The 25,071-nt window shown below is 34.1% G+C and overlaps 2 protein-coding genes across 3 annotated transcripts; one reads left to right on the plus strand and one right to left on the minus strand.

The window, feature by feature from the left end:
* Nucleotides 1-4,704: 4,704 nt before the first annotated feature.
* Nucleotides 4,705-18,390, plus strand: LOC127125577 (uncharacterized). Of its 2 annotated transcripts, XR_007804750.1 has the most exons (21): nt 4,705-5,025; nt 5,143-5,215; nt 5,536-5,658; nt 6,405-6,574; nt 7,798-7,947; nt 8,902-9,045; nt 9,357-9,417; nt 9,583-9,893; nt 10,624-10,755; nt 10,858-10,977; nt 11,984-12,070; nt 12,154-12,285; nt 12,428-12,545; nt 12,639-12,764; nt 13,675-13,809; nt 14,213-14,355; nt 14,501-14,641; nt 15,530-15,853; nt 16,984-17,109; nt 18,000-18,102; nt 18,199-18,390. XR_007804750.1 is itself a non-coding variant. In XM_051054354.1 (20 exons), the coding sequence occupies exons 1-19, from the start codon at nt 4,972-4,974 to the stop codon at nt 17,065-17,067; spliced, it is 2,628 nt and encodes an 875-aa protein (XP_050910311.1). In that variant the 5' UTR covers nt 4,705-4,971; the 3' UTR covers nt 17,068-17,109; nt 18,000-18,390. The 2 variants fall into 2 exon arrangements, 1 of the variants encoding a protein (XP_050910311.1); XM_051054354.1 differs by having other exon boundaries at nt 18,000-18,390.
* A 4,691-nt stretch (nt 18,391-23,081) lies between these two features.
* LOC127129868 (secreted RxLR effector protein 161-like) lies at nt 23,082-23,561 on the minus strand. Its single transcript, XM_051058983.1, has one exon. The coding sequence runs from the start codon at nt 23,559-23,561 to the stop codon at nt 23,082-23,084; it is 480 nt and encodes a 159-aa protein (XP_050914940.1).
* Between the last annotated feature and the right edge of the window lie 1,510 nt (nt 23,562-25,071).

Below are 25,071 nucleotides of genomic sequence, written 5' to 3' on the forward strand. Positions count from 1 at the left end.
CCTAGCGAAGGCCTAGCGAACACTCGCTACATGCTCGCTTAGCGATGTGCTAGCGAGCGGCTGCGGGTTTTGAATTTCAGAACAATATGACTTCAACCTGCGGCATGGCTTATGTCATTCAACACATAATTACATGGTTCAGCATTCACAATATTCAGGCACACTTAAATTCACATGCAAAACCTCAAATATGTTTATGAATTCTATTATAATATCACATGCAAGTTAAGAACATAAAGCGGTATCACATGCAAATTAAGAAAATAAAGCGATAATAGTAATGCAAACCTGTTTGCAATCGAATTGTAACCTTGAGTTGGCCGATCGGATCGAATTGAGCGGAAGTGACCTTGCTGCCGCCGGCTTTTCCTTCAGGGTTTCCTTTAGGGTTTTCCGTCTGTGAGCGCTAGGGTTTGCTTGCTAGGGTTCTCCTTTCCTCCTTTTTTCGTTCTCCCTTTTCATTACTGAAGTGCTGGTATTTATAATGCTCTTTTTCATGACCTAATGGGCTCAGAATGAAGCCCGAAATTTTCTGTTGTCTGTCAGCTTCGCTAGGCGAGCTGGTAGCGAACGTGTAGCGAACGTTCGCTAGGCGAGCGTGTAGCGAACATAACGTTCGCTAGGCGAGCGTGTAGCGAACAGGCCAGTTTGGGCCATTTTCTGGATTGGGCCATTCGTGAGCTGGGCCTTCGTTCCTTTGAGATCAGTGTCATAAAAATGATTCGGAATGCCTTGAAAAATGTCTTGAACTATTGATGGGCAAATTTTGGGGTATGACAGATACTCAGTTTATGGTTATGTGATACTTTGATTTTTTGTGTCTAACCTTTTCCAAATTGTGGCAAAAATGGGGAGTAATGGTGTGTGCTTTCTAATGGTGTAATGGTGTATGGAATGCGACTTTGTTCTCATTATTATGAGTTGTGTACTCACATGTTGGAATATCTGGCCCAATATCCGACCATTAACCATGTGAGCATGTTTTTGTGTGAGTATGTGAGTAAGTCTCTCACTGCTGATGTTTGTTGTTGTTGTTGTGTGCATGCTCTGATATGTGTACGTGTGTATTCTCCTAAATGAGAATTGTTTTTATTTATTCCTACACATCTTGTAGAAAGGTTGTAAATTGCTTTAGCTAAAATTTTCCAAAGAGGGAGAATTTTGTTCCTTTAGTTGACTCATTTAGGTAAAACAACATGGAAGAAACAAGATGAATTTGTGAAGATGCAACATGTGGGACAAGATTTTCCAGCATGTGTGCAACATTTGTCCTCGGTCAAGAAGACACATTCAATGAGTAAATATGAGTGCATTTTTTATTGATTCCAAGAAGATTTATCAGTTATGTTTTGTATCTTTTAGCAATTTGTTATTAGGGAAAATTGGCTAAAATATTGACCAAGATCAAATCAAATTGAATGGGATCAAATCTCTTGGTGGACATTAATGAATAAGAAAATCAAATATGCATCAAATAAAATATGGTTGCATTTAATTCATTTCCCAGGCCCAACGTATGGTTTTCTATATAAGAAGACTCATTCCAACATACAAGAAAACACTAGCATTGAAGATCTAATGTGCTAGGATTTTGTTCTTTGAGTCTTTGTATTCTTGTTGTTTATTATAAACCTCTAAAGAAGCCTAAACTAAATATTCAAAACATAAAGGTTGATTGTTAGTTGAGTTGTAATTTAATATCTTTAATCTGTTGAAAGCAAAAATCACTAGGATAGTAATTAAGAGAAATTGAGAAGGATTCTCATATTTAGTGGGAGTCTTAAATAGAAAGACACATGTAATATTAATAAGTAGGCATTGAACAAAGTTTGTTCATCTAAGACTAATTATACTAATACTATTGAGAGTGAATTTCATTTCTTGGGTTAGAAGGCCCTCGTATATAAGTGATATTGCACTGAACTAGGTTAATAATTCTGTTGTATTCTTTATTGCTTTCTGCTTTAAATTCCTTAGTCTATTTTAAACTGTTTTATGTGGTACACATTGTCTAAGACATTGTTTCCAACATCTGTCTTGTGAAGAACCTAGACAGTTCCCGCGGGCACTAGTTAAGAATTCTAAATAGGGAAAATATTATATGTTTAGTTCATTAAATACACGTAAGATTCTTTAAAACAGTTAATTATTTATATTTTTAATCCATTGAATACACATTTTTTTTAGAAAAAACATGTATTTTTAGTCTCTTAAAAATGTCCAACTTACCTTTTTAATCTCTTAACCAGTGCCCTAGGGGCACTCGTTAGCATTTCCCATAAATAAATATATGTGATTAATACCATTTTACCCCTGTCATATAGGCAAATTCTGATTTACCTTATGTAAATTTTGTTGTTGTAAAGCTAACCTTGCCATACGAAGATTCTGTTGTTTTAGACCCTGAAAAATTATATTTTATAAAACTAACCATGCCATATGAAGATTCTGTTGTTTTAGACTCTGTAAAATCAATTTTTTGTAAAACTAACCCTGTATAATTATTTTTTTTGTTTGTAAAACTAACTTTACCATATGAAAATGATAAGGTTAGTTTTACAAAAAAAACAATTTTACACGATTTAAAACAACAAAATCTTCGAATGACAAGATTAGTTTTACAAAAAACAATTTCATAGAGTCTAAAACAATAAAATCTTCGTATGTCAGTGTTAGTTTTATAAAAAAAACTATTTACCTGGGGTAAACTAGAATTCACCTATATGGGAGGGGGTAAAATGATATTAACACACACACACACACACACACACACACACATATATATATATATATATATATATATATATATATATATATATATATATATATATATATATATATATATTCATTTAAATAATGAATTAAATTTTTACAAACAAATAAACGACTGTCAGGGTGTATAACCCCGAAGGTAACCTTAGAGTAGCTGGACGAGCCCTAAGATCCTTGGTCATCGATCTTCTTTGAGGCTATGGGCTGGATGCACTTTGCTCTTCCTTGATCCATGCTCATCGTACCAAATGAAGCGTCTCCTTTGAATGGACGATGTATGAAGTCTTTGGTATCTGTTTCTTGCTGAGGCTTCGGGGTGGAATATCTTATTTAAGGATCTGTGGTGAGTCTCATTTCTTAAAGGGATCTCCCTGAATTGGACTGGGTGCAAAGGTGTACTGTCTCGCACTTGTATGCCGATGTATGTTGGAGGATCGATTGATCTAGGGGGGCTGCTCGAGATGCCTATTGATTTTTAGCCCCACCAAATTACTCTGTCCAATAAATTGGTGATGCGTCGTCGCTTGTTGGGATATGTGAAACTCCTTAGGATGAGAACTTTCCGTCCGAGCCCTATCTTCGGATGGTGAGGCTGAGCCGTGGTCGGAAAGGGTTGCTAAAGTTAGGGGGACTTTTGTCTAGAACTCATAGCTGATGCATCCCATCACTTTTAAACCGATAAGTTACAAGGGATTTGCTCGTCAACTTATCTTAGCTCTGAATGATTGAGCCAATAAACGTTGCTTATGCGTTCAGACACCCTGCCCTTTATCTAGTTCTTCACGATTGGATTTTATTGATAAGACTGGGCTAAGTAGGACCCCTAAATTTATCTTAAGGCAAGATCGTTGAATGATCGAGATTCCTATGGTCCTTTCGCATTCTGACCTCGCTCAATATCCGATGTTGACTATAAACTTGTAGTATCTTCAAAGAGCTGTCTTGGTAAGAACTTTGACAAAAGGGAAACACGAGGACGACAATGGGTTAGGAGACAGAGTGCAACTTTCTGGTTCGACCTTTGTGGAAGTCACCTTTAGACCCCGATGCAACCCTAAATTTGTGTCTGAAAGTCTTCTTTTCGCTAATTTGCAGAGTTATCGAGGACATTAGAGACTTGGTCTCTAAAAAACTAGAATGGAAACGGTAGTTGGTGAGATTGACAATGACAAATCTCTGTGTTCACCTCCAAAAACTTTTTGATTACGAAACTTAAGAAGATTATGGAAGTTAAAGAAGGAAAACAAGGGAATCAGAGGTCGATCCGCCATTGATTCAATAGGCTGAGTAGGTTGTAAGCTAGTAAATTAGAGATCTGGATCTGAACCTCAAAATCCAGATCTGGAACTTCTGAGTTTGCTCGACGATGTTCTTAAAACAAATATAATCTTCGCTAGAATCGTAGGAATTAGAAGTCGTTTCCCATAGACGGTGTCATTGTTCCATTCAAGAACTAAAAATAGAGATTCCAACTCTTGAATGAACCATAAATGATGAGAGATGAAATATTGTTGATTGTAGACGGTGACTCCAATCTTCTTTACGACAACGCGGGATGGACCTGCATGATTAACACTCCAACGCCCAAGTCAATTCAAGATTCAAGATGAGTAAAATGAAATTAGAGATCATAAATTATGTACCTTATCATAACATGTGAACTATTTTATATATTGGGTCGAATATAGTGGACTCTGATCCATTTATCCTTTGACAGATCCATAATACATATTTTATTTTATTTTCTTCAAAATAATTTTTTAAAATTGACTTATAAAATAGAATTTAAAAACTAAAAAACAAACTCATTTAAATAGCCCTAAATCTCTTGTATTTCTCTCTCACATTACTCACTCCTCTCTATTTCCCTTTGCAACCAAACGTGTAAATGAAAATCTGAGTCGGACCCAAATAGCCCGCCCACTTTGGCGAAAGGTGAATCAAATCAAACCCTATAAAAACTTGTCAATTCTCTTTCTCTAATCAGTCACCACGCACGAACTAAACAACCAAAGCCTCTCTTCCCTCTTACGGCCGTACCTCAGCTTCTTGCCGCCGTCGTCGCCGTCATACCGCCCTGCCCTAGCCTCTGTCACACACTTCCCCGCAGTACTTACAACTCAAACCAAACTCTGCTGAAATCTAAACAAAGCTTCTACTTCTTCTTCCGTTGCTTTTTATTCTCCCAGTTAACACAAGATGACTCGTCCTAAAGCTAAGTCGAAGAAAAAGGGCGGCGTCGTCGACTTCAAGGTTACCTCCGTGCCCTATCACCATTCTCTTTTTTACCTCTATACATGTTTAACGTTATTCATTACTTTCAAAGTTTTCTGAATGCTCATTGCCGTTTTTTGTTTTTCAAAATTTCAGAAAAGAAAGGTGAAGCTTGGGAGGAGATTGCCTCCACCTAAAAATTCAACAAATACCGAAGTGAAATCTAAAGGTATCAATTTTATATCCTTTCTTCCAGAGTTTATTTGCCTAGGTTTTGTTTTTGACCAATTATTTAACCTTTTTATTTGTTGAAATTCGTTATATCTATTGTTAGGATGTATTTGTTTTATCTGCATTCTGCAATTTAAAAATGTCCATAAGTTTGTGAAGTTAAAAATATCATTGAGCATAATCTTTCTCTATCCCACACACGAAAAGGGGAAGCATATACATACTATATAGTTTATGAATGGAGTTTTTTGAATGCTTTATTTAGAATATAAGTAAATGAACTAATGTGTTGAAATAATTTTACCGTGTTTTCTACAGCAATTATTCTGCCGGAGCAGAGTGTGGCTGCTGATAAGGCAGGTTTGGCTGTAAACAAGAAGGGTTTGACTTTAAAAGAACTTCTTCAGCAAACATCTCATCATAATGCAAAAGTTCGAAGAGGTTAGTATATTCATTTTGCTGGATATGTTGTTGTTGTTGTTGTTGTTGTTGTTGTTTAGCAGTCTTTAAGTCTGGATAGCCGCATCGTTGATTCTATAGAGTAGGAATTTTGTATGTTAGAGCAACAGAATCTTCAGAAACATTAATTTTAGCCAACTAAGTTGAACAAAAGTTCCAAGAATAAAAGAATTAATTAATTTAGTTGTTTAGAAACCTTAAATAGACATGAGTTACATAGATAGTTCTCTCATTTTGAATAGATGTGAGCTACTAAGTTGTTGGCTGATGTGTTAAGTGTGACGACACAGATTTTGTTTTGTTTTGAATAGATGGGAGCTGCATAGATAATTTTCTGTATTGGTCGGATGTAGGATGCATATTACGTTGTTTTAATTAATAAAACATTGCCATGAACTGAAATGCATGCAATATCTCGTGACCGGTTAGTTTCTAAAGTTTAAGGAATGATGGAGGTCAATTTTGTTCGATTATAAGCCTCAAACCAAATAAGTTTGGACCATGAAACTGTTATTATCAATCATTATTTTGAAAGTTATTGAATAGAAAATGAAGTTGACTATTAATTATGGCACTTAGTGATCACTTAAGGGTTGGTTCATATTACACTAATTCTTTTTGAATGCCAATTTGTTGTTGTTTTACCTGAGCTAGTCAAGAGTTCAAATTTTACTTTATATATATCATATTAACTAATAATATTTTCCCACTCCCCCACCCAAATACAGATGCATTGATGGGTATTAAGGACTTATTCAGTAAACATCCAGAAGAACTGACGTCGCACAAGTACCGTGTTGTAGAAAAACTCCGAGAGCGTATTAGTGATGACGATAAAGTGGTTCGGAAATTATTATATGATCTTTTTAAACTAGTGATTTTACCTAGTTGTAAAGAGGTACTTTCTCTTCTGTTTACTTAATTTACTCTTCTTACGTGTTAAAGTGATGCTCCATCATTATTCTGAAAAATAAAATAGTCTATCTCTTCCTTTGCCACACCCACTTTTGCTATATCAAATTAGTCTTATTGTACAAACAAGAAGATGACACCAAGAACATTACATTGCCTCCCAAAAGCAGTGACATACTATCACTTATTAGACCTATAACCAACCTTAAAAAGTTTATGAGCAAAAAGCTCTGTGGTCCCAAAAAAATGGAGTAGAAGAAATTTTTGGCTTATGGTTCTAGAATTATGCTTCTGCTAAAGTAGCCACAGTTCAACATAAAAAGCACAACACCAAAGCATCTCATTATTCATCCAACTCCCCAAATCAACCATCAACCAAAAACAAACGTTGACTCATTGTGACTAGTTGGATTTTTGTTAGAATATTTGTGGGGAACTTTTCATCCCTTGAAATAAACTTGAATGTATAGCATATTTTAATTGATATTCCAATCAAGGATAATTGCATGGATATCCAAAATTTTAATCTAAACTCAATATGAATATGTTTTTCTAGTAATGCTTTCAGCTTATGACTAACACGTACTTAGTTGCTCAAATAATTACTCATTTATTGGGACACTATGTTTTCCTGGAAGATTTATCACTTGTACATCTTTCCATAATTTGATCGGCGTACACTATGCCACTCTATTAAGGATGTTGAATTTTATATTTGGACTCTGATGCTAATAAAGAAAAATGTGATATTAGAATATACTATCGAGTGAGACTGGTACACATACAAATCACCGTGTAATTTACATGAGCTAATAAGGGTGTATCCACCCGTTGATATATTATTCAGATCTTAATCTCAACCTACTTGAACTTAAGAATGAAGTAACCCTCTATTTGCTCACTTTGAAGTAGCATTGACAATTTTGTTGAAAGACCGATGTTTAGCCCTTTTCTCTCTTGTGATAAAGTAATTAATGCCTTTTTCTTTTGATTTCTGTTCTCTTATATTTGCTTCTGATTATTATGTCTGGCTGTAATACTCGCACCCTGTATTGTTGATTGCTCTCCTCATTGGTTTACGAGGATATAGTTTGTTTTCAATTGACATATCCTCGACTTGTCATACAATCATATCAATATAGTAATGATTACTCTCCTGTGAACTTCTTTCATCTTATTTGGTTACTTGATTCTCCCTATATTTTGTAGGATAATCAAGAGCTGATCACTTCTCTAATGATGGCTTACATATTTAATGCAATGACTCATTTGGCAGTTGACATTCGGTTCATAGCATTTGATTTCTTAGACCTTACTCTTGAGTATTATCCTCCTTCCTTTTCTTCTTATGCAGAAAAGGTAATATATTGTCCATATTGTAAATGTTTTCTTAATAATATGTTAGTTAGGCTTCTTGAAATCCTTTTACTTATAATTTGTTTAAAGCTGTACTTGTTTATTATTCTTATTTTTGTATTACTGTATGGTTAATGATGGGTTGCTGACTTGCTGGGCTTGTTGGGCCTTCATTTGGAGGTAACAAGTAAAGAGTAAGAGTGCAAGGGTGGGATGGGGATTGGAAGGAGAAGAAACAGTTAAAATAGGCATACAAAATAGGACAGGTGGCAGTGAAAGAGAATAGAGGGGGATGTAGAATTCTTGGAAGGAGTGAGAGAGAAAGAGATGTATTTACAGGAGGGTAACCAAGTGAGAGAGAGGTATAATGACTCGTGTGGAATTAGTGGGGTTGATATTGGGGTGGTTCCAATCTCTATGGGGGCGTGCTCTCATTGTTGAGAGAATCATTTACCTTTCTGCATTTTGCAAGGAGATTCTTCTCCATTCCATTGTTCAGGAGTTATTTTCTTTTGTTGGATCATACTTTTCCATTTTGTTAGAAGGGGGTTCATCCCCAGTTTCCAGTGAAAAAATTACAGTACATTTCCCTTTTATGTTCTTTTTGTATGCTTGGTTTTATAAGTTAACAAAATCTGTGTATATTATAATCTGATTTCAGCCTTTTTATTAAAAGGCTTGTAAAATTTGCTTCACAAAATGTTGTCACAATTTTGTTTCTTAGTTGTGTTGGTGAAATGCAGACTATAATTGCATATCAATTTTACACGGTTATTTGTAATTGGATTATGTACCATCATCTTATCTATTTTTGAGCTTGTTCTTTTGATATGTTTTATTCATCTGCAAACTTTATTATGTCAACATATCCTGAATTTGAGTCATATTGGTCCTTAGATTGTATTCTCTGTATTTGAAACTAAGAATTCTCTGTAATGTTGGTTGCATTGTTAACAGATTTTTCAGAATTATGAGGATATCCTAAGGAAGAACCAATACCATTTACAGGACAAAGAAAAACTGAAGGATACTTTTGCCGGGTTGGTTCGCTGCCTTTCACTTTTGCCATGGAATAAAGAAGAAACTGATTTGCAAAATAAGGTATATATGGTTTCATTTAATTGTGAATACTAGTTAGTCTCTGTGACCTGGATCAATAGTACTATTGCAATAGCAGTTTTTGTTCTTCTTAAGCCTCTATATATCTTATTGATTTAAAAAAAGCTTTCTCTATCTTATCAAAAAGAACTTTCTATATCTGTTTTATTAGATGTGGTTATATATTTTTGCTTTTCGAAGCATAACAAGACTCAAACCACCTACTTTGTTTCCAGCCGTGATTTATGAGAACATTGTTTTTATGCTGCAGCCTTCTCCAGTATATTTCTAATGCTTTATCTTATTTTTAATAGGATGATATTGGACAAAGGGTATTGCACGCTTTTGAAGCTGATAACTCTATGAGCTCTACTGGTATGGTATCTCAAAATTACAATTTAGATTTTGAATGAAATGACTAATTGAATGTTGTTGTATTTTGTACAAGTTTGCATAATTTTGAAGTAACTAAAAAGATTTGTTAATCTTTTATATTCTTTATAATGGTTTGACTGTATTTCTATGATTTATTTTGTGTAGGTTTTTCTCATATCATAATGAAACTAAAGTATCTAGTGGCAATATTAATAAATAGTTTTCAAGAATTTACTACTTTGTTTAATGCTAAGGAGAATCTTGAAGGGAGGTCTTTTGGTTGTATGTCATTCATTCTTCATAGCATAGATCTTATAGTAAGGTCATTTGTTTATGGGATTGATAAGAAATCGGAATGCACAAGTTCTCAAGGTGGAGCCAATGTGGCTATATGGGATGTATCAGTTTCTTCTACATTCTTGAAGAAATTATTTCCTCTTTTTCCTCTTGATCCAGGGCATGGTCTTCCACAAAAGGTAGGCATATTTATTTCTTTTACCTTTTAGAGGCGTTGTTGTTGTTGTTGGTACCTTTTAGAGGTGACTAGTAAGAAGAACAATAACTGTAGAAATCTAAAGAGAAACCAAAGCTATTTAAATTAGTTATTTTCCTCCCTCTTATAACCCATTCAATGCAAATATGGACTCATTTCATCAAATATAATGGATTGCTAAGTTATCTATTAAGTTGTTTGTTTTTATTCTTAAGAATACGCTCATCTCCAAAATATAGTACACATGAGGAGGAATAGCTCTCTAATTTCTTTGCATGCCTACCAAGTCTTTTCCTAACTAGGTCTGAGGATTATCTAATTGTTTCCCCTGTTTTGGAGGATATCTTTGTACTGTAGGATTGAAAATATAACTTCTGCTATGGTTTTTCAAAATTTCAACTGGTGTGCTTTGATGAAATGTATTTATATCTAAGTAACAGCTTCTAGCCTACTATATTGACAAGTAATTTGAAGGTTACGTGATGCGTTCTTGTCAGAGTTCATCTTGATTTGTCTAGTTGCTTGGGACATCACAACTCAACTTCGGTTGTTAAAGCCAAGTATATTAAAAAATTTAGTTTGCTCCTATAAACTGTTTTATATTGGGTTAAATTTATTTGTTGTGTTATAGTGATCCCCTTACTTTGTAGCACATGATAGGTAGTAAAAAGCCCAGCAGGATTATGTCATATTAACTTTTTCATTCTTTGCAGGATTATGATAGGTTGCTTGACTTGAACTTGGTCATTGCAAAAATATTCTTTGAATTAAATGAATGGATCTGCCTTCCTCCTTTTTTGTTGGAGAAATTTCTAGAATTTCTTGAAAATGCACTTCTTGGGAAGGTTTGATACATGCACTAATAAAATCCTTTTGAATTTTTATTTATGAAGTTGAAAACAATTGTCATTTTACATCTGAGCTTGACTAGAAGTGTTAATATGCAGTTTGGCAGAGCTGCACAGTCTGGTAAGGCTGTCTGGGAAAAGCATCTAATTCAACTCCTTCGTTTTATTCCAAAATTTCTTTCACGTGGAGCAAGCGACTGGACGTCTCGTCTTCTTTGGGTTTGACTCGCCACATGAATTCTGAAATTTAATTTATCTTTTGTCGAAAGCTATTGATTATATATTCTGTCTTTTAAATATTACCTGGAATTTGGCTTCTTTTTTCATTTATAATTTGCAAAATGATTTCTAATTCCTAGATACTGTGAAGGAAATGATGAATTTTTTTTTGTTATTAGTGATAGCATGTCCAAACAACAATAAAATAAAGCAAACAACATCTTAGGGCCTATTTTAGCAGTGTTTGGCTCAACAGTTTTCGGCATTCTCCTTAGAAGTAGAAGTTGTCGAATCATTTTTCTTTTAAAACTCATAAAAACTGTTCTTTTTACAAAGAACAAAAAAATGTAACTTTTGGAGCTTCTGCATCTCTCCCTTTTTTCCTCGCAAATCAATCTTAATTTTGATTTGGGTTGTAGAATCTTTGATAGCCCACAGTGATGTGTAATATTCCCCTTATTTAGGATGCTATGCGCGTTTGCATTCCTCACAACTTGTGCTTTTATAATCGGTCCTTCTGGGCCTCCCCTAAGTCAAAAAAATATTTTAGGCCAAGTTTTGTATATGCATTTTTTATTAACCATCTTTTAGGTTAAAATGATTTTGAAGTTAAAAAATTGAAAGCAACCAAACAGCTCCATGTTTACTTTTAAAATTTTTAACACTAAAATAGCTTTTAAGCCAAAAAAGTTGGGCCAACTGCTAGTTTAAGGAAATGATCTATATTCATTTCCTGTTTTTCACTTTTAATTAAGAAAATGCCACTTCATTTTCACTCTGTTTCTTCTTTTTCAGTCTTTTTTTTTCCCTATATAAAACTTTGGAACTAGAAACAAATTGAAATCAAGGAGATATTTTGTAATTAAATGTTAAAGCGAAAAGCCAAACAGGCCTTTAATTTTTGCCTTTTGGATTCTTGTTCCATGTTTATATATATTTTTCTTTATTTTTTTTCTAATAAAGGTTCAAAGGTGCTATTTTTACATGAAATTTGCAACCATTGCAGGCATTTACCCAGACATTTAAGGAAAGCAAGCCAGGTTCCTTATTGAAATTGGCCTGTCTCTCTGCAATGGAAGATATGCTAACTCCTGTAAGTTAAACTTTTGGAATCCATCATGGCCCCTCTTCTCTCTTTTCTAATTTTATATGATTTCGTTATTGATTCAAATGTAGATCCAAAGCATGCTTTCCCAGGAGACAAACAATCCACAAAATGTAGAACTTCAAAAAGCTTTATGTGTGTGGATCGAAGAGCTTCCTCTGTTGCTTATCCAGCTGGGTGATAAACACCCAACCTGCTCCTTGGTAATCATGATTTGTAATTTCAATAGCAGTTCTCTATGCAAAATTCCTGAATCCGGCGTACTTTCTGGAGATCAATGTGCTTCAACATTTATGATCTTAAAATTTTATATTTCTGTCTTTAACATATTCAATGTTCATTTAGGCGTTAGTAAGGCTTCAACTTCGTATTGGACAACGTGCTTTGTTGAACTCAGCACTTGTTTGCGTGTACGACAACATGCAAAACTCTTTGCAAGATTTTTATTCTACGTGTCATGGAGGTAAACATCAATGTGCTGTTAACTTAAGATGGATAATAATCCTCACATAGAGATACTATTTGGTCTCTAATTGTTTTCCATTTCTTATTGCAGAACATATATGCTTTGGTCCTTTTATCAGACTTCCTAGAGAATCTCAAGAGCTTTCTTTATGTTGCCTTTACTATTTATCTCATTTGGACTTGCCTTTTTTGAAGTCATTAGCTGGTTGTTGCCTAAGTAAGTTTTTCATGTTTGTTTTTAAATTTCAGCAACTTGATTTCTAATTTTTTATTTTCACTAGATATTTTACCAGTTAACATTTGCATAATTGATGTAAACATTTTTGAATTTTACTATGATACATGATGGTGAGTTATTGGAAGGTTTATCATTTAAAATGACCACTCATATATGGTGGTATTTTTCTAACTTGATAATATTACTTGTATATATTTTTTGTGATCAATGTTTAAACAAATAAGTTTGGACTTTTTGATATAGATGTATAAAATGTACTTTACATTTGTTGAAATTCTGGATGTTAATTCGAAACTTGACACTTATTATCTTAGGTAATCATGGCAGTGATAGAATCATAGGGAGTTTAAGAACTGCAGTAATAAACTAGAGAGAGAGGATTGTTTCTGTTATTGAAGAATCAACAAATCAAGAAGGCTATCCTTCCTGAGGATGTGACCTTTATAACAGAGCAATGAGCTATGCTCAACCATTCACTTAACTGAAAAGATGCCACTCCTGTATAATTTCAGTTATTTAACCCACTGTCCAACTAATCCTCCTAATCACCTACCTTCTAATTGTCTTCTTTATTCCTTCTAGTCTACAATTCCTATATCCCCTTCTCATCATTTTTTTCCTTATCAGGCAGTAATCATTTGTTTGCAAAAACATAAATCTTAATTACATTTGAGAGATCCATAAGAAAATGTATTAGAGAGGTATCTTGATAAGTTAAAGGCTAAAACAGTGGAGGACACTTTTGGGAAATTCTTCTCTATCACTTCAAGTACGAATGCTTTTTATGTGAAACATGGCTAATTCCATTAGAGTGACAGTTTGATGCTAACTATATTTAAATCAATATTTCTGCGTTAAAATTTATGCATATTTCTTTTTCTTTTTACAGGTCCTGATCTAGATCCCTATTTGTTGTTTCGGACCATAGAGATTCTCCATTCAGCCTATAAAGACGGGCATATAAATATCGCTGATTACTTGAGTGTCTTCGTCACCTTAGTCTTGCGTTTCAAAGTTTCTCCCGGTAGGTTACAAAAATTTATTAAGAAAACCAGTTTGAACTTGTAATTTAAATGACATCCATTTCTTATTTCATTTTTGGAATTAGTACTTCTGTCCATTATTCTCAATATGCATGATCACAAAGAACTGGAAGAGGGTTAAAATGATCAATTCAAGACATTATATAGCAAGCATTCTTGACATGTTCTTCAGTTAGTGAAGATACTAAAATGGGGAAAATATTTAGTCATTGATACGAATGTATTGTATAACTTGCTAGGTAGGTTTTGTTTGACCCCTGGCTAGGACAGTTTGATCTGGTCATTAAGGATGATTGAATTGGCCATGCTTGTCAATATTTTTAACCTACCTTTTGTAGTCTCTTGGCATCAGAATCAGAAATGTCATTCTTTTTAAATTTGCAGAAGTTGGTGATGCTGGCTTGAAGGGTGATGCACTCCGCAAAACTTTGAAGTCAATGACGGCTGTTCTTTGCTCATACATGGAACAAATCGGCAACAATTCTCTTGTTTTACAGATTATAGAGAAAGTGATAATTGATCAAATAGTAAGTTTACTCAATTGAGAGTTCTTTTGCATCTGTTTTTTTTTACTTGTGCATTTATTTGCCATTGTTACTTTTCTCTGGTACTTGTTGGCTTGTTCTGAGACTTTCTAGAAGCATGATTTCTCATTCTGCTATTGTGTCACAGGTTTTAAAGCCTTCTTTGGATAATAGTTGTTCTCTCCTAAGAATGCTTGTTACAGTGGATAACAAGCCCACAAGACTTTCTGAACAAAGCATTATCACTCTAGGCCCCTGTCTTTCTGAATATCTAATGGACGCAATGCAGGTGATTATGCTTTCTCAAATCTTCTTGCCAACTAAAAATATATGTTTGAAGCTACGCTCTCCTTCATTTCACATCTATCATTTTATTCTTTTGGGATGTCCCAAATCGTGTTTTAAGTCAATGTAAAAAAATTAAACCTTTAGGTTTCTTCTTTATTCTTAATATTTTTGGAAGTCCTTGCTTAGTACAACTTTGAAATATTATTATTGATTTGTAAGATATCTTACTTTAAAAAAAAATTAGAAAGAAGTGTGGAATCTAGCCAAATGTCAAATGGTTGATTTTTGTCTCTTTCCTTGGTTTATACATGCATCAACTTCACAATTTTAACCATATTGACTATTCATTAAGAAAAATGGGTAACTCGACCCTACAATCGGGCTATGACTTGGTTCCTTTTAATGTTTCTTGCACCAAAGTTGTTATTTTACAGCTGAACTTTCCATTTAGTAAAAAAACTAGAGGGGTATATGAAACTAGGGAAATCATACTATGGTACATATGAGTTTTGGTCCATACAGGATCAACATTTAATAGCTGTTGATATATTATAAATTAATTACTGGTGATTATTTTATAAATATATGAAGGGTTATCAGCAGTTGGTTCATAATGGAGCGAAACTCATGCTGACCATTCTATACGCACCCATGACACTAATCTTTGAACTTGTATGGATTGTTTTGACAAGTAATCAAGAAGAGTTTTTCATTTTCCCATTTTGCCATGGTTATTTATAATTTTAGGAACATCTATCTATTCAAACTTTTTGTTAGATCCCTAGTGTGTTTAACTAGTAAGTGCATATTGTACATTATTTAAGTTTTCTTTGTTTTTAAATAAAACATCGGGTCTCCAATGTCGATAATATATTTCACTGTCCCACAGCTCATTCAAGAAGATGGTGAGGAGCAGCGCATTCCTTCCAATCGATTAAGTACCATTTATTATCTCCTACCTTGTTTCTTATTGTTTGATCGGTGCCATAAACTTATGGGTTATGTATTGAAGACAATGGGATCAACTATAACGGAAAGTAGTTTGTCATTGAAAAATGATAATGGCACTCAGCATATGGGGAACTGCTTGAATAGGCTAAGCATTGTGGTATCTGTACTAGTGTTGATGCACAAGGATGCAAAATTGCAACAAATTATGTCTAAATTCAAGGAGGATACTGATAACATCATACACGAAATTAGTTTGTTAAAGGTAATTTATCATTAATGAGCAATTATGATTTGGTATTGAAGCTACCTATTCTTAAATACTACATCACTACCTCCGTCCGTAAATATAGGATTCCATGGACTAGTTCACTAGAATTAAATAAGTTGGGAGTAATAATAAATATGTTAATAGTTGATGTTTTTTTTTCAAATTTATCCTTCAAGAGAGAAACTTTATTTATGCTGTCATTATAGTATTTATTGGAAGTTTTAGAAAAAGAGGTAAAATAGATAGGTGTATGGCGGTAAAAAAATAATTAACGTTGTTGAAAAATCAAAGATGCTCTTATAAGAGGGTCTTATATTTAGGGACAAAGGTAGTACTTATCAGCAATTATTTCTTTACATCAGAAAATGTGAGTGATGATTAAGGTGTTTTTTTAATGTTGTGATTGTGTACACATTATACATATTGTAGATATTATCATTATCTTCTTTGGGGCTTATGCCTGCAACTTACTAGTGATATTGTGCACCTTGAAGTGTGCATCTTTTACACCAAAAAGTTACATGTGCACTTGGCACTGAATCCTCCATGTCATGTTATTTCTCTACCCTCATGGGCTTGCTTTCTGGATATTTCTGGGCACTCATAAAATGAATTCCATGGAAATGTGATTTTGTATTATTGGAGTAGTGCGAGGTTGCCTATTTTAAGACTAATTCCTGTCTTTAAATATAGCCACTAGTTTTTCTTCTGAGATACCTAGTTAAAATGTGTTAGGATGCCTTAGGTACAATTATTTTGTTCTGACTCGCGAGCTCTTGGGGATTAAGTTCGTATCACAACATATTAAAGTTTGGGTTTTTTAGATGAGTTCGGCTAGGTGTAGTAAGTGGTAAGCAGGCTAACTTGAGAGTTTCAATAGTTTGATGATTGCCGAGGTCAGTGTCAGCCACAGATGGTCAGCCATAGTGAAGTTGGCTAAAATGAAGTTTGGTCAAGGAAAATTGCAATATTCCTGACCAACTGATGCTTAATTTGATATAGGTCTTTCAAGATTTAGAAATATTGTCACTTTTACTTGTCATATTGATCTGTTAACTTGTTCAATTTTCCAAAAACTTTTGTAGTCATTCCTTGCTCATTTGCTTTGATTTTTTTGTGTGCAGTCTTACGAGCAAATTAGTCGGAAAATTGAAGCAAGTCATAAAATACAATGTGCATTAGATCGACTGAATATTTTAACAAGATAACAATGCTCAAGAAAGGTGTTTTTGAGTGAGAAACTTGTTCACGTGAGTTTTTCGAACTTTGAATGCTATTGTATTCTTAACCCTTATTTTTTGAGAAACATGTTTATGGATTTGTCTTCTCCAAAATGAAAGGGTCGATGAACATTGGTTGAAAATCATTAAGATTGTGGTAAAATAGTGTTAATGTGTAACAAATCATCAAGCTGCTAAAATTATTAATTTTCTACTGAACAGTTATAGTTCTGTATTTTATACACAGAACTGAATGCATTCCTAATTTTACGGTGCTAAAATCTGTCTGTTATAAAAACTCCGCATCTCCCCCATTATTATTTAATATATGCACAACTGTACACAAAGAAAAATGTGTATATCTGTTGGAATTTCTCACTTCAATTTCCTAAAAAAAAACTAATTTTTTCAGGCGATTAATGTCACGGTCAGCACATGTTCTATACTGTTTTTCTCTTGTTTTTGTGTCTGACTAGTGACTAGTTAGAGTTGAGTCATACAGTTAAAGACCATATCCACACTGTTGAAATACTATGTGAAATTTGATGTTTATATATCGATATTTTTTCAGAATGTTCTTGCCTTGCTAACAACAAGTCCTTTACTTCATTATTCAACCCTTCTAAAGATATTTTTAGTGACTGCCAACGGCCATGGTCACCAAATAAAATGAACAGAAATGTCATTAGTTGCTTAACATTTCCATTGCATATCTTTAATTAGATATGATATTAGTGTAAGTAACGTTTGCACAATTTTTACAGACACTGTTGACATAGAAATTTATATCTGAACTGAGCTTTGTGGTAGACAATCTAATTATCACGTTCACTCTATGCATTAAATCTGAATTGACTTTGTTTTGTTGCCTTCTATATCTTTTAAATTGTTTCTGAGTTCTTTTTTCTCTTTGAACTTAGGCTATATGGCGGAACCCAAGAACTTTTTAAAGAAAATCTCAGTGGATGTAACTGTAAACTTTCTACCTTCTTTTTCCAAGTTTATTCTGCAAGCAATTTTGAGGTATGCTAGCAAGCAGTTTTGAGGTATAATTTTTGCTCCAATTGTTAGGGGCTATGTATAGTTCCAACCGATAGTCTCTTGTAACTCTTGTAACAGTCCGTGGCCGGGTAGCTGGTTTGCTTGCAGAAAGTACCGTAATAGTGCCACTTCAGGACTCCATGGGACGTTCCACTTCAAGAACCAAAATGATTAGTGTTATATTTTGCGTTGTGTTTATTGCTTGTAAGTGATAGGGGGTATTTTGTTTTGCATGATTATTTATTCAAGGTTTGGTTATGATTTTTCACACTAATTGTGTCAATGTGTACTTTTAAGTCAAGTTAGGAAATTTTGTAGTTCTTTTGGTTCTTTTTGAAATACTGGAGGCAAACTGTATCTTTTAAATTTTAGATGAAAGGAGGTAAGGAATTTTTTAAAATTGTTCAGCAGGTTAATTTTTTAAATGAGAAAATGAAAAAAAATCTATTTAATAAGTTTAAAATTGTTTATAATTAAAAAATTAGGGTTAGTTTTATGGCGGTTTGTTTCATTTGATGTTTATTGAAGCTGAATCATGTTGTCAAGTTGAGTGGTTGTGTTGAAAAAAAAGGGAATTTTTTGTTCTATCATATGGAGTGGGAAAACATCCTATGAAAAATCTAAAATGTCTCATATTTTAGAGATGCATTTTCGAATGCATCTTGTTAAATTCAAAATGTTAATTGATTCGGAGATGTATTTATGAAATATTTTAACACATACACCATGTATTTCTCTCTGAAAGATTCATTTTACACGTTTATAATGTAAATTATGTCTGGTTTATAATGTAAATTATGTCTGGTTTATGGTTATTCAGATGAAAATGATGATTTATAACCTTGTTATGTGTTGAACATTAAACCATATAGTCGATATGTAAAAAATGACAAATTCAGATGGTTAAAAAATAACATAAAAATAAAGTTAAAATCTATGATAAAGTAAAATGAAGTGAAAATAAAATACAATCCATAATGAATCCAAAGTGCAACTACTATATTTTAATGCGTAGGTCGTATTATAGATATTCGGGCTCTTCGGCCTCCTCTACCTCCAGTCTTTCGACGTTGTCTCTGATACATCAGTGTATATATATCGTGCCTCCATCATAATGGCATCTAGGACTTGCCTCACCTCAGACGCATAAGGGGAGATACCCCTGTCAATGCCTGCCTGCACGGTCTCCACATTGCGATGACATTTAGGTAAGACATCATGAGCATGATTTAATTGTGCACGTTTCCCCTCTAGTATCTTCTGATGAGCTGACCTCGGTGGATCTCCTGGAACAACTTGAATCATATATTGATGTGACACCCTAAAGAACCATCTGATGTACCCGTCGACATAGCTCTAGTCACTTTAAGTTATGATACTCCGGGCCTCCTCCGACACTAGATGACTAAGATAATCATCAAATATGACATCTATATCTCTACGTGTTATAGTAGGAGGAGCAGAGACAACAAAGTGTCTCAGAATAATCTAAGTGTAGCCGAACTGCCGCATGACACGCTCAGGCAACTGAGGAAATGTGAAACGTGAGTCGCAAGTCAACCATCCCGAGTATAATACTATGTCGTCAAATGGTTGCGTCTCACAGACATCGACATAGCTGTTAAAGTGTATATCCTCGTCAACCAAGCAATTAAGATACACTCAGAACCTCATTATTGCCTGGTTCCCTTTAAGCGGGGAAAATGCAAAAGCACGTGATATATCCTCAGTATAAGTCGGTACATACGACCGACCGGAGATGGGCCGAGAAGTGCGGGAGGATCCAAGCTTGAAATGTGTTGGAATACATGAATCATCAGTAAATGCATTGCATAAATGTAATGAAAATGACACAAAAACATTAAAAGACCAATAAATATTATCGTCAGCAGTGTGATGTTACCCGTGACCTGCTTCGTCTTCCAACTACAATCATTTGATAACTTCGAATACAAGTAGACCAAACAAGCGTCCCCCAAGTTATACTCATGGATCCGCTCGAGGTCCTCGAAGTACCGTAGATAGACGACATCCACATAAGTGACACTCTTGTCCATAAAAATCGTAGTGCCAACCAAATATAATAGGTATGCCACCTGTTCTATGGAGCCTCACCCCCTCGTTATTGTTAGACGATATACTTAGATCTATAGAAGGGGGTGGGGGTGAGGGTGGGGAGTTGAATAGATCCCGAGTTAAAAACTTGACAAAAAATAGTTTGAAAAATTTATGGTACGGAAGCAAGTTACAAATATCCCAAATCAAAAATCGTCTAACCGAACCCGCTATCAAGAAATTCGAATATGCATATTAACGACAACAGTATGATAATGATTCAAAAATCGATCAACAACAACTAATAATAACTAGTTGAATGCAAAGTAATACATAAAGTCTATCTCCAATAAAAATTCACACAAAAAATCAAATGAAGCAATTTGTCTAACACTTAGTGTGCGATCAACAATTTTTGAAATTCTATGTGGTATTGTTGTTCTAAAAAGTCTAATCACAACCAAATGGTTTGTGATCTACATAGCAACACCAATTTCAAAATATATTCAAAATTATGATCCAAACAAAATTGATCATCAATCGACCTCGCTATGGGTACGGTTTCCCTTAATTCAAATGCGAATTGAGATAGTATAATATATCTTAATTTGCAAATGTATGAATACAAGAGAGATGTAGCAATCTAACCCTACAAACCATATGCTTGATGTTGATTCTACCACCTTCTCTTTCCTTGATAAAAAATTGATCAAGTAACCAACAATGTCGCTTCAATTCACCGTTTCACGCTACTTATTTGAACGAAACCCCTTGTTCTTCAAAGCTTTCACTCGGTCAAATTAATTCCAAGCGCACACTTGTTGAAACCCAATATTTACCAATGTGATCCACCGTCCAACGCTACTCTTTTGCCAAGAATCTCCTTGGTCTTCAAAGACTTGACTCGGTCGGATCCAGATTGAGTAATCTTGTCAAAAACCTTCAAACCCTAATGATCTTGAAGGAAAACCCCACCTTGGTTTTCTGATTTGAAATCCTCAAAGTTCTCAACCCAATATTATAGTACAATCAACATAAATTAGTCGCTATCAACCCTAATCTAGATGACACCAAATCAAAAAATGATTATGTGTAGTTTGATTGTGTGTATGCATAGAAGAGAGATTGAAGATGATGAGAGTGCTTTGAAATCCCGCTTTCGTATATGTTTTACTCACTAGAAACCTTACTAGTCAATGATGTATGTATGAATTATTTATACGCATGCATGTTTTGAGGCAAAAGGAATGCAACAGATTTGAAAATATTGTAAAATTTTAGAAATTTTCGTTGAATAGGTCGAGCTATGAAAGTCATGTGCCGACCTGTTCAACGTATAGGCCAACCTATATAAGGTCATGCATCGACCTGCGAAGGTCATGTGCTGCCTATGTGTCGACCTGAAGAGGCGTCACATGGAACATAACCTACATGCTTTAATAATGCATCATGTGTGTCGACCTATGGAATGAATGTGTCGACCTATAGCAAAATTTTTTTTCCTATAGGTCGAGCTGTAGTCGTATGTGCCGACCTATAAGAAAATTTTCACGAAACTTATTTTTCATCCATTTTTGATGCATGGGACCTTTTCCAACTTATTTTCAAATGCTTTTATGCTTTCTAATGTTAAGATGCACACAGAGAATCAGAGGATACCGTCCAATATACATTAACGCTAAAGTATCCTAGTTTTGACATCATGCAAAATGCATCTAACAGAAGCTGAACTCACATACTCCCCCTTTTTGATGATGGAAAAACTTGAGACAACACGTTTCATATTTTCAATGAAAGGCTCCCCCTGAATATATGCATCCCAGCTTCATCTTGGTTACCCCCCTTTGACAACATCAAAAAGAAACGATGCAATATATGAGAAGTATCTTAAATCACGCATAAACCAATATAACACACAGAGACGGTTTGCAAAGATAAGAACATCAATACGATAACACTCATATATAATTAAATTCATATTGAAAAAGAATTCCTAAACATGAATACAAGCATATAAAACAAAAATATAACATGGTTGCCACAAATTATTCCAAATAACATAATACAAACATGAAAAATGAAGGATATAATGTAATAAAAAACTCTTAAGTTACTACAAAAGCGATACGATTACGTGAGAGATGCCTTTGGTGCTCCCGAAATGTTGCACACGCATGTGCTCTAGCAAGATGATATATAGATTTACCACCACTCAAACCAAAAATAGAGATGTTATCATAACAATGACACATAGCAAGAATTTTGCTAACATTATAACATGTTCAACCATATTTCATGCAAGAATAGATAACAAGCCAATACACCAAAAACATATTTCAAGCATATAGAAAGAATATCACAAAGTCACTATAAGCCTATAAGTTGACATACATCAATAGAAATTTTTGGAAGTGAACATTTTTGAACTATTTCACATATCAAGAATATCAATCATTTGGAACATTAAGCAACATGCAAAAGTAAAAACTTACTTACAAAAGGGAAAAAGGAAAATAGAGCAATATTACCTCAGTAATGAATTAATGATGGATGCACTCTTACATAATGTAACTTCCAAGGAAAGTTAGAGAAAAAGTATATAAAGTTCATGCAACAAAATCATATTTAGGAAATATTTGAGATATCAAGTATCCCCCCCAATTCCCTTCAAATGTTGAAAAATGGTTCAGTCGCAAGAGGTTTTATAAAAATATCCACAAGTTGATTTTTGCTATCAACATGCTCAAATATAACGTCTCCTTTCTCAAATAGTCACGTAGGAACTGGTGACGGATCTCAATATGCTTAGTGCAAGAGTGTAGCACCAAATTTTTGGTTAGATTAATAATACTAGTGTTGTTGCACATAATAGGAATACGTTGTAGTTTAATATCAAAATCAAGTAGTTATTGTTTAAGCAACAAAATTTGAGTACAACAACTACCGACCGCTAGGTATTCCTCCTCGACAGTTGACAAAGCAACAAAAACCTGTTTCTTACTATGCCAACTTACTAAGGAATTTGAAAAGATGTGGCAAGTTCCACTAGTACTCTTCCTATCTGATTTGGAACCGTAAAAATCGAAATCGATATAACCAACCAAATTACAATTTCTTCCCTTAGAATACCAAAACGCATACTTAGAAGTACCATGAAGATACTTAAGAATACGTTTTACGGCTTTCAAATGAGATTCTTTAGGAGATGATTGATAACGAGCACACATACACTTGCTAAACATGATATTCGACCTAGATGCAGTGAGATAGAGAAGAGAACGAATCATACCTCTATACTTCTTCACATCAATACCCTTAACATTTTCATTCCATTCTAAGTTACCACTTGTAGGCATTGGAGTGTCAATCAACTTTGCATTTTCCATACCAAATCTCTTTAGTAGTTCATTACAATATTTGGTTTGACACACAAATGTACCTTCATTGAGTTTTTTTTATTTGAATCCCAAGGAATTAATTCAACTCCCCCATAATACGCATCTCAAAGTCACCCTGCATAAACTTAGAAAACTTCTTGACAAGTTGCATATTAGTGGATCCAAAAATAATATCATCAATATAAACTTGAACTAGAAGATTATGCTTTCCTTGATGCTTGATGAAAAGTGTAGTGTCTAACTTTCCCCCAGAGTACTCTTGATCAATCAAAAACTTACTAAGTCGCTCATATCAAGCCATAGGTGCTTGTTTGAGTCCATACATAGACCGCTTTAGTTTATACTCATGCTTTTCAAAATCGGGAGGTTGAGCTACATACACTTCCTCATTAATATAGCCATTAAGGAACACACTTTTCATGTCCATTTGAAATAACTTGAAATCTTTGAAGCAAACATAAGCTAGAAACATTATAGAATACATGTGAAGACATTTAGATAAGGCACTACAATCATTTTAAATGAAACACACATTGGTTATCACTTGAAATTTTCAGAAGTGAGCACTCATAACATATATCATACACAAAATAAATCACATACTTTTGAAAAATAAACAGGTAAAAGAAATAACTTCCATACAAAGCGAAAGTTAAAAAGATAATACTTCACGATACAAATGACGGAGGATGCACATCCATTCCACAAGAAACTTTCGAATGAAAGTCGGAATAAATGCAAAACGTGCTATAAACTCTTTAGAAAACAACGATGTTACCACTTTTCTCTATGTCAAAGTACTTAAAAGTGTGATTAAAAATGTGCCCAAGAAGATTATTGATTTGATGATCATTGGAGATTCTCCAAGTCAAAGATAAATTGTCCACTGCAGATGGACTTTCAACCTTCTCCTTTTCATAATTGTTATCTTCTTCTTTCTCATGTTCCACCACTTTAGGCTGATCAATTCCCTTTTCAGTTTCATTGAGAATGTCTTGTGAAGATATACCTATATCATGAAAAGAAACACCTATCCTGACATTTCTCGGATAAAACATTAATAGTAATCAACACACTTTTACCAATTAAATAACATTAGATGTTGATTCCTTTTGGCCACACAAATATTCTTCCTTGCCACAAAGTCAACGAAATAGGGAGATGTAACACGTCATATGTCTTGAACATCCACAAACAAGATCCCATACTCTCTTCATAGACCCAAGATATTTATCCTATAAAACCAATAACAAGTGCTAGGTACCCAATCTTCATTGGGTCCTTGGGGGTGAGTGAAAACAAGGTTGCATTTGGGCAACCGTTGAAAAGCTCCTTTAGGAACTAAAAGTTTCCTAAATTTGCATTTTTCAATAGTATGACTTTTCTTGCAACAATAGAGACAAGATAAGTTTTGATGAGATATGCTTTTTCTATTAGACTCCTTTTTGACAAATTTATGCTTCTTATATGAATCGTTTAAACACCTTTAATACTTTGA

This window comes from Lathyrus oleraceus, chromosome 3, assembly GCF_024323335.1.
Source record: "Lathyrus oleraceus cultivar Zhongwan6 chromosome 3, CAAS_Psat_ZW6_1.0, whole genome shotgun sequence".
Lineage (NCBI taxonomy): Eukaryota > Viridiplantae > Streptophyta > Magnoliopsida > Fabales > Fabaceae > Lathyrus > Lathyrus oleraceus.

Bases quoted from the DNA above. Each gene is read 5' to 3' on its own strand.
- LOC127125577 (XM_051054354.1), top strand. From the start codon at position 4,972: ATGACTCGTCCTAAAGCTAAGTCGAAGAAAAAGGGCGGCGTCGTCGAC. The intron at 10,756-10,857 runs GTTTGATACATG...GTTAATATGCAG, and splicing joins AAAATGCACTTCTTGGGAAG to TTTGGCAGAGCTGCACAGTC. The intron at 10,978-11,983 runs GTTTGACTCGCC...CAACCATTGCAG, and splicing joins GGACGTCTCGTCTTCTTTGG to GCATTTACCCAGACATTTAA.
- LOC127129868 (XM_051058983.1), bottom strand. From the start codon at position 23,561: ATGGAAAATGCAAAGTTGATTGACACTCCAATGCCTACAAGTGGTAAC.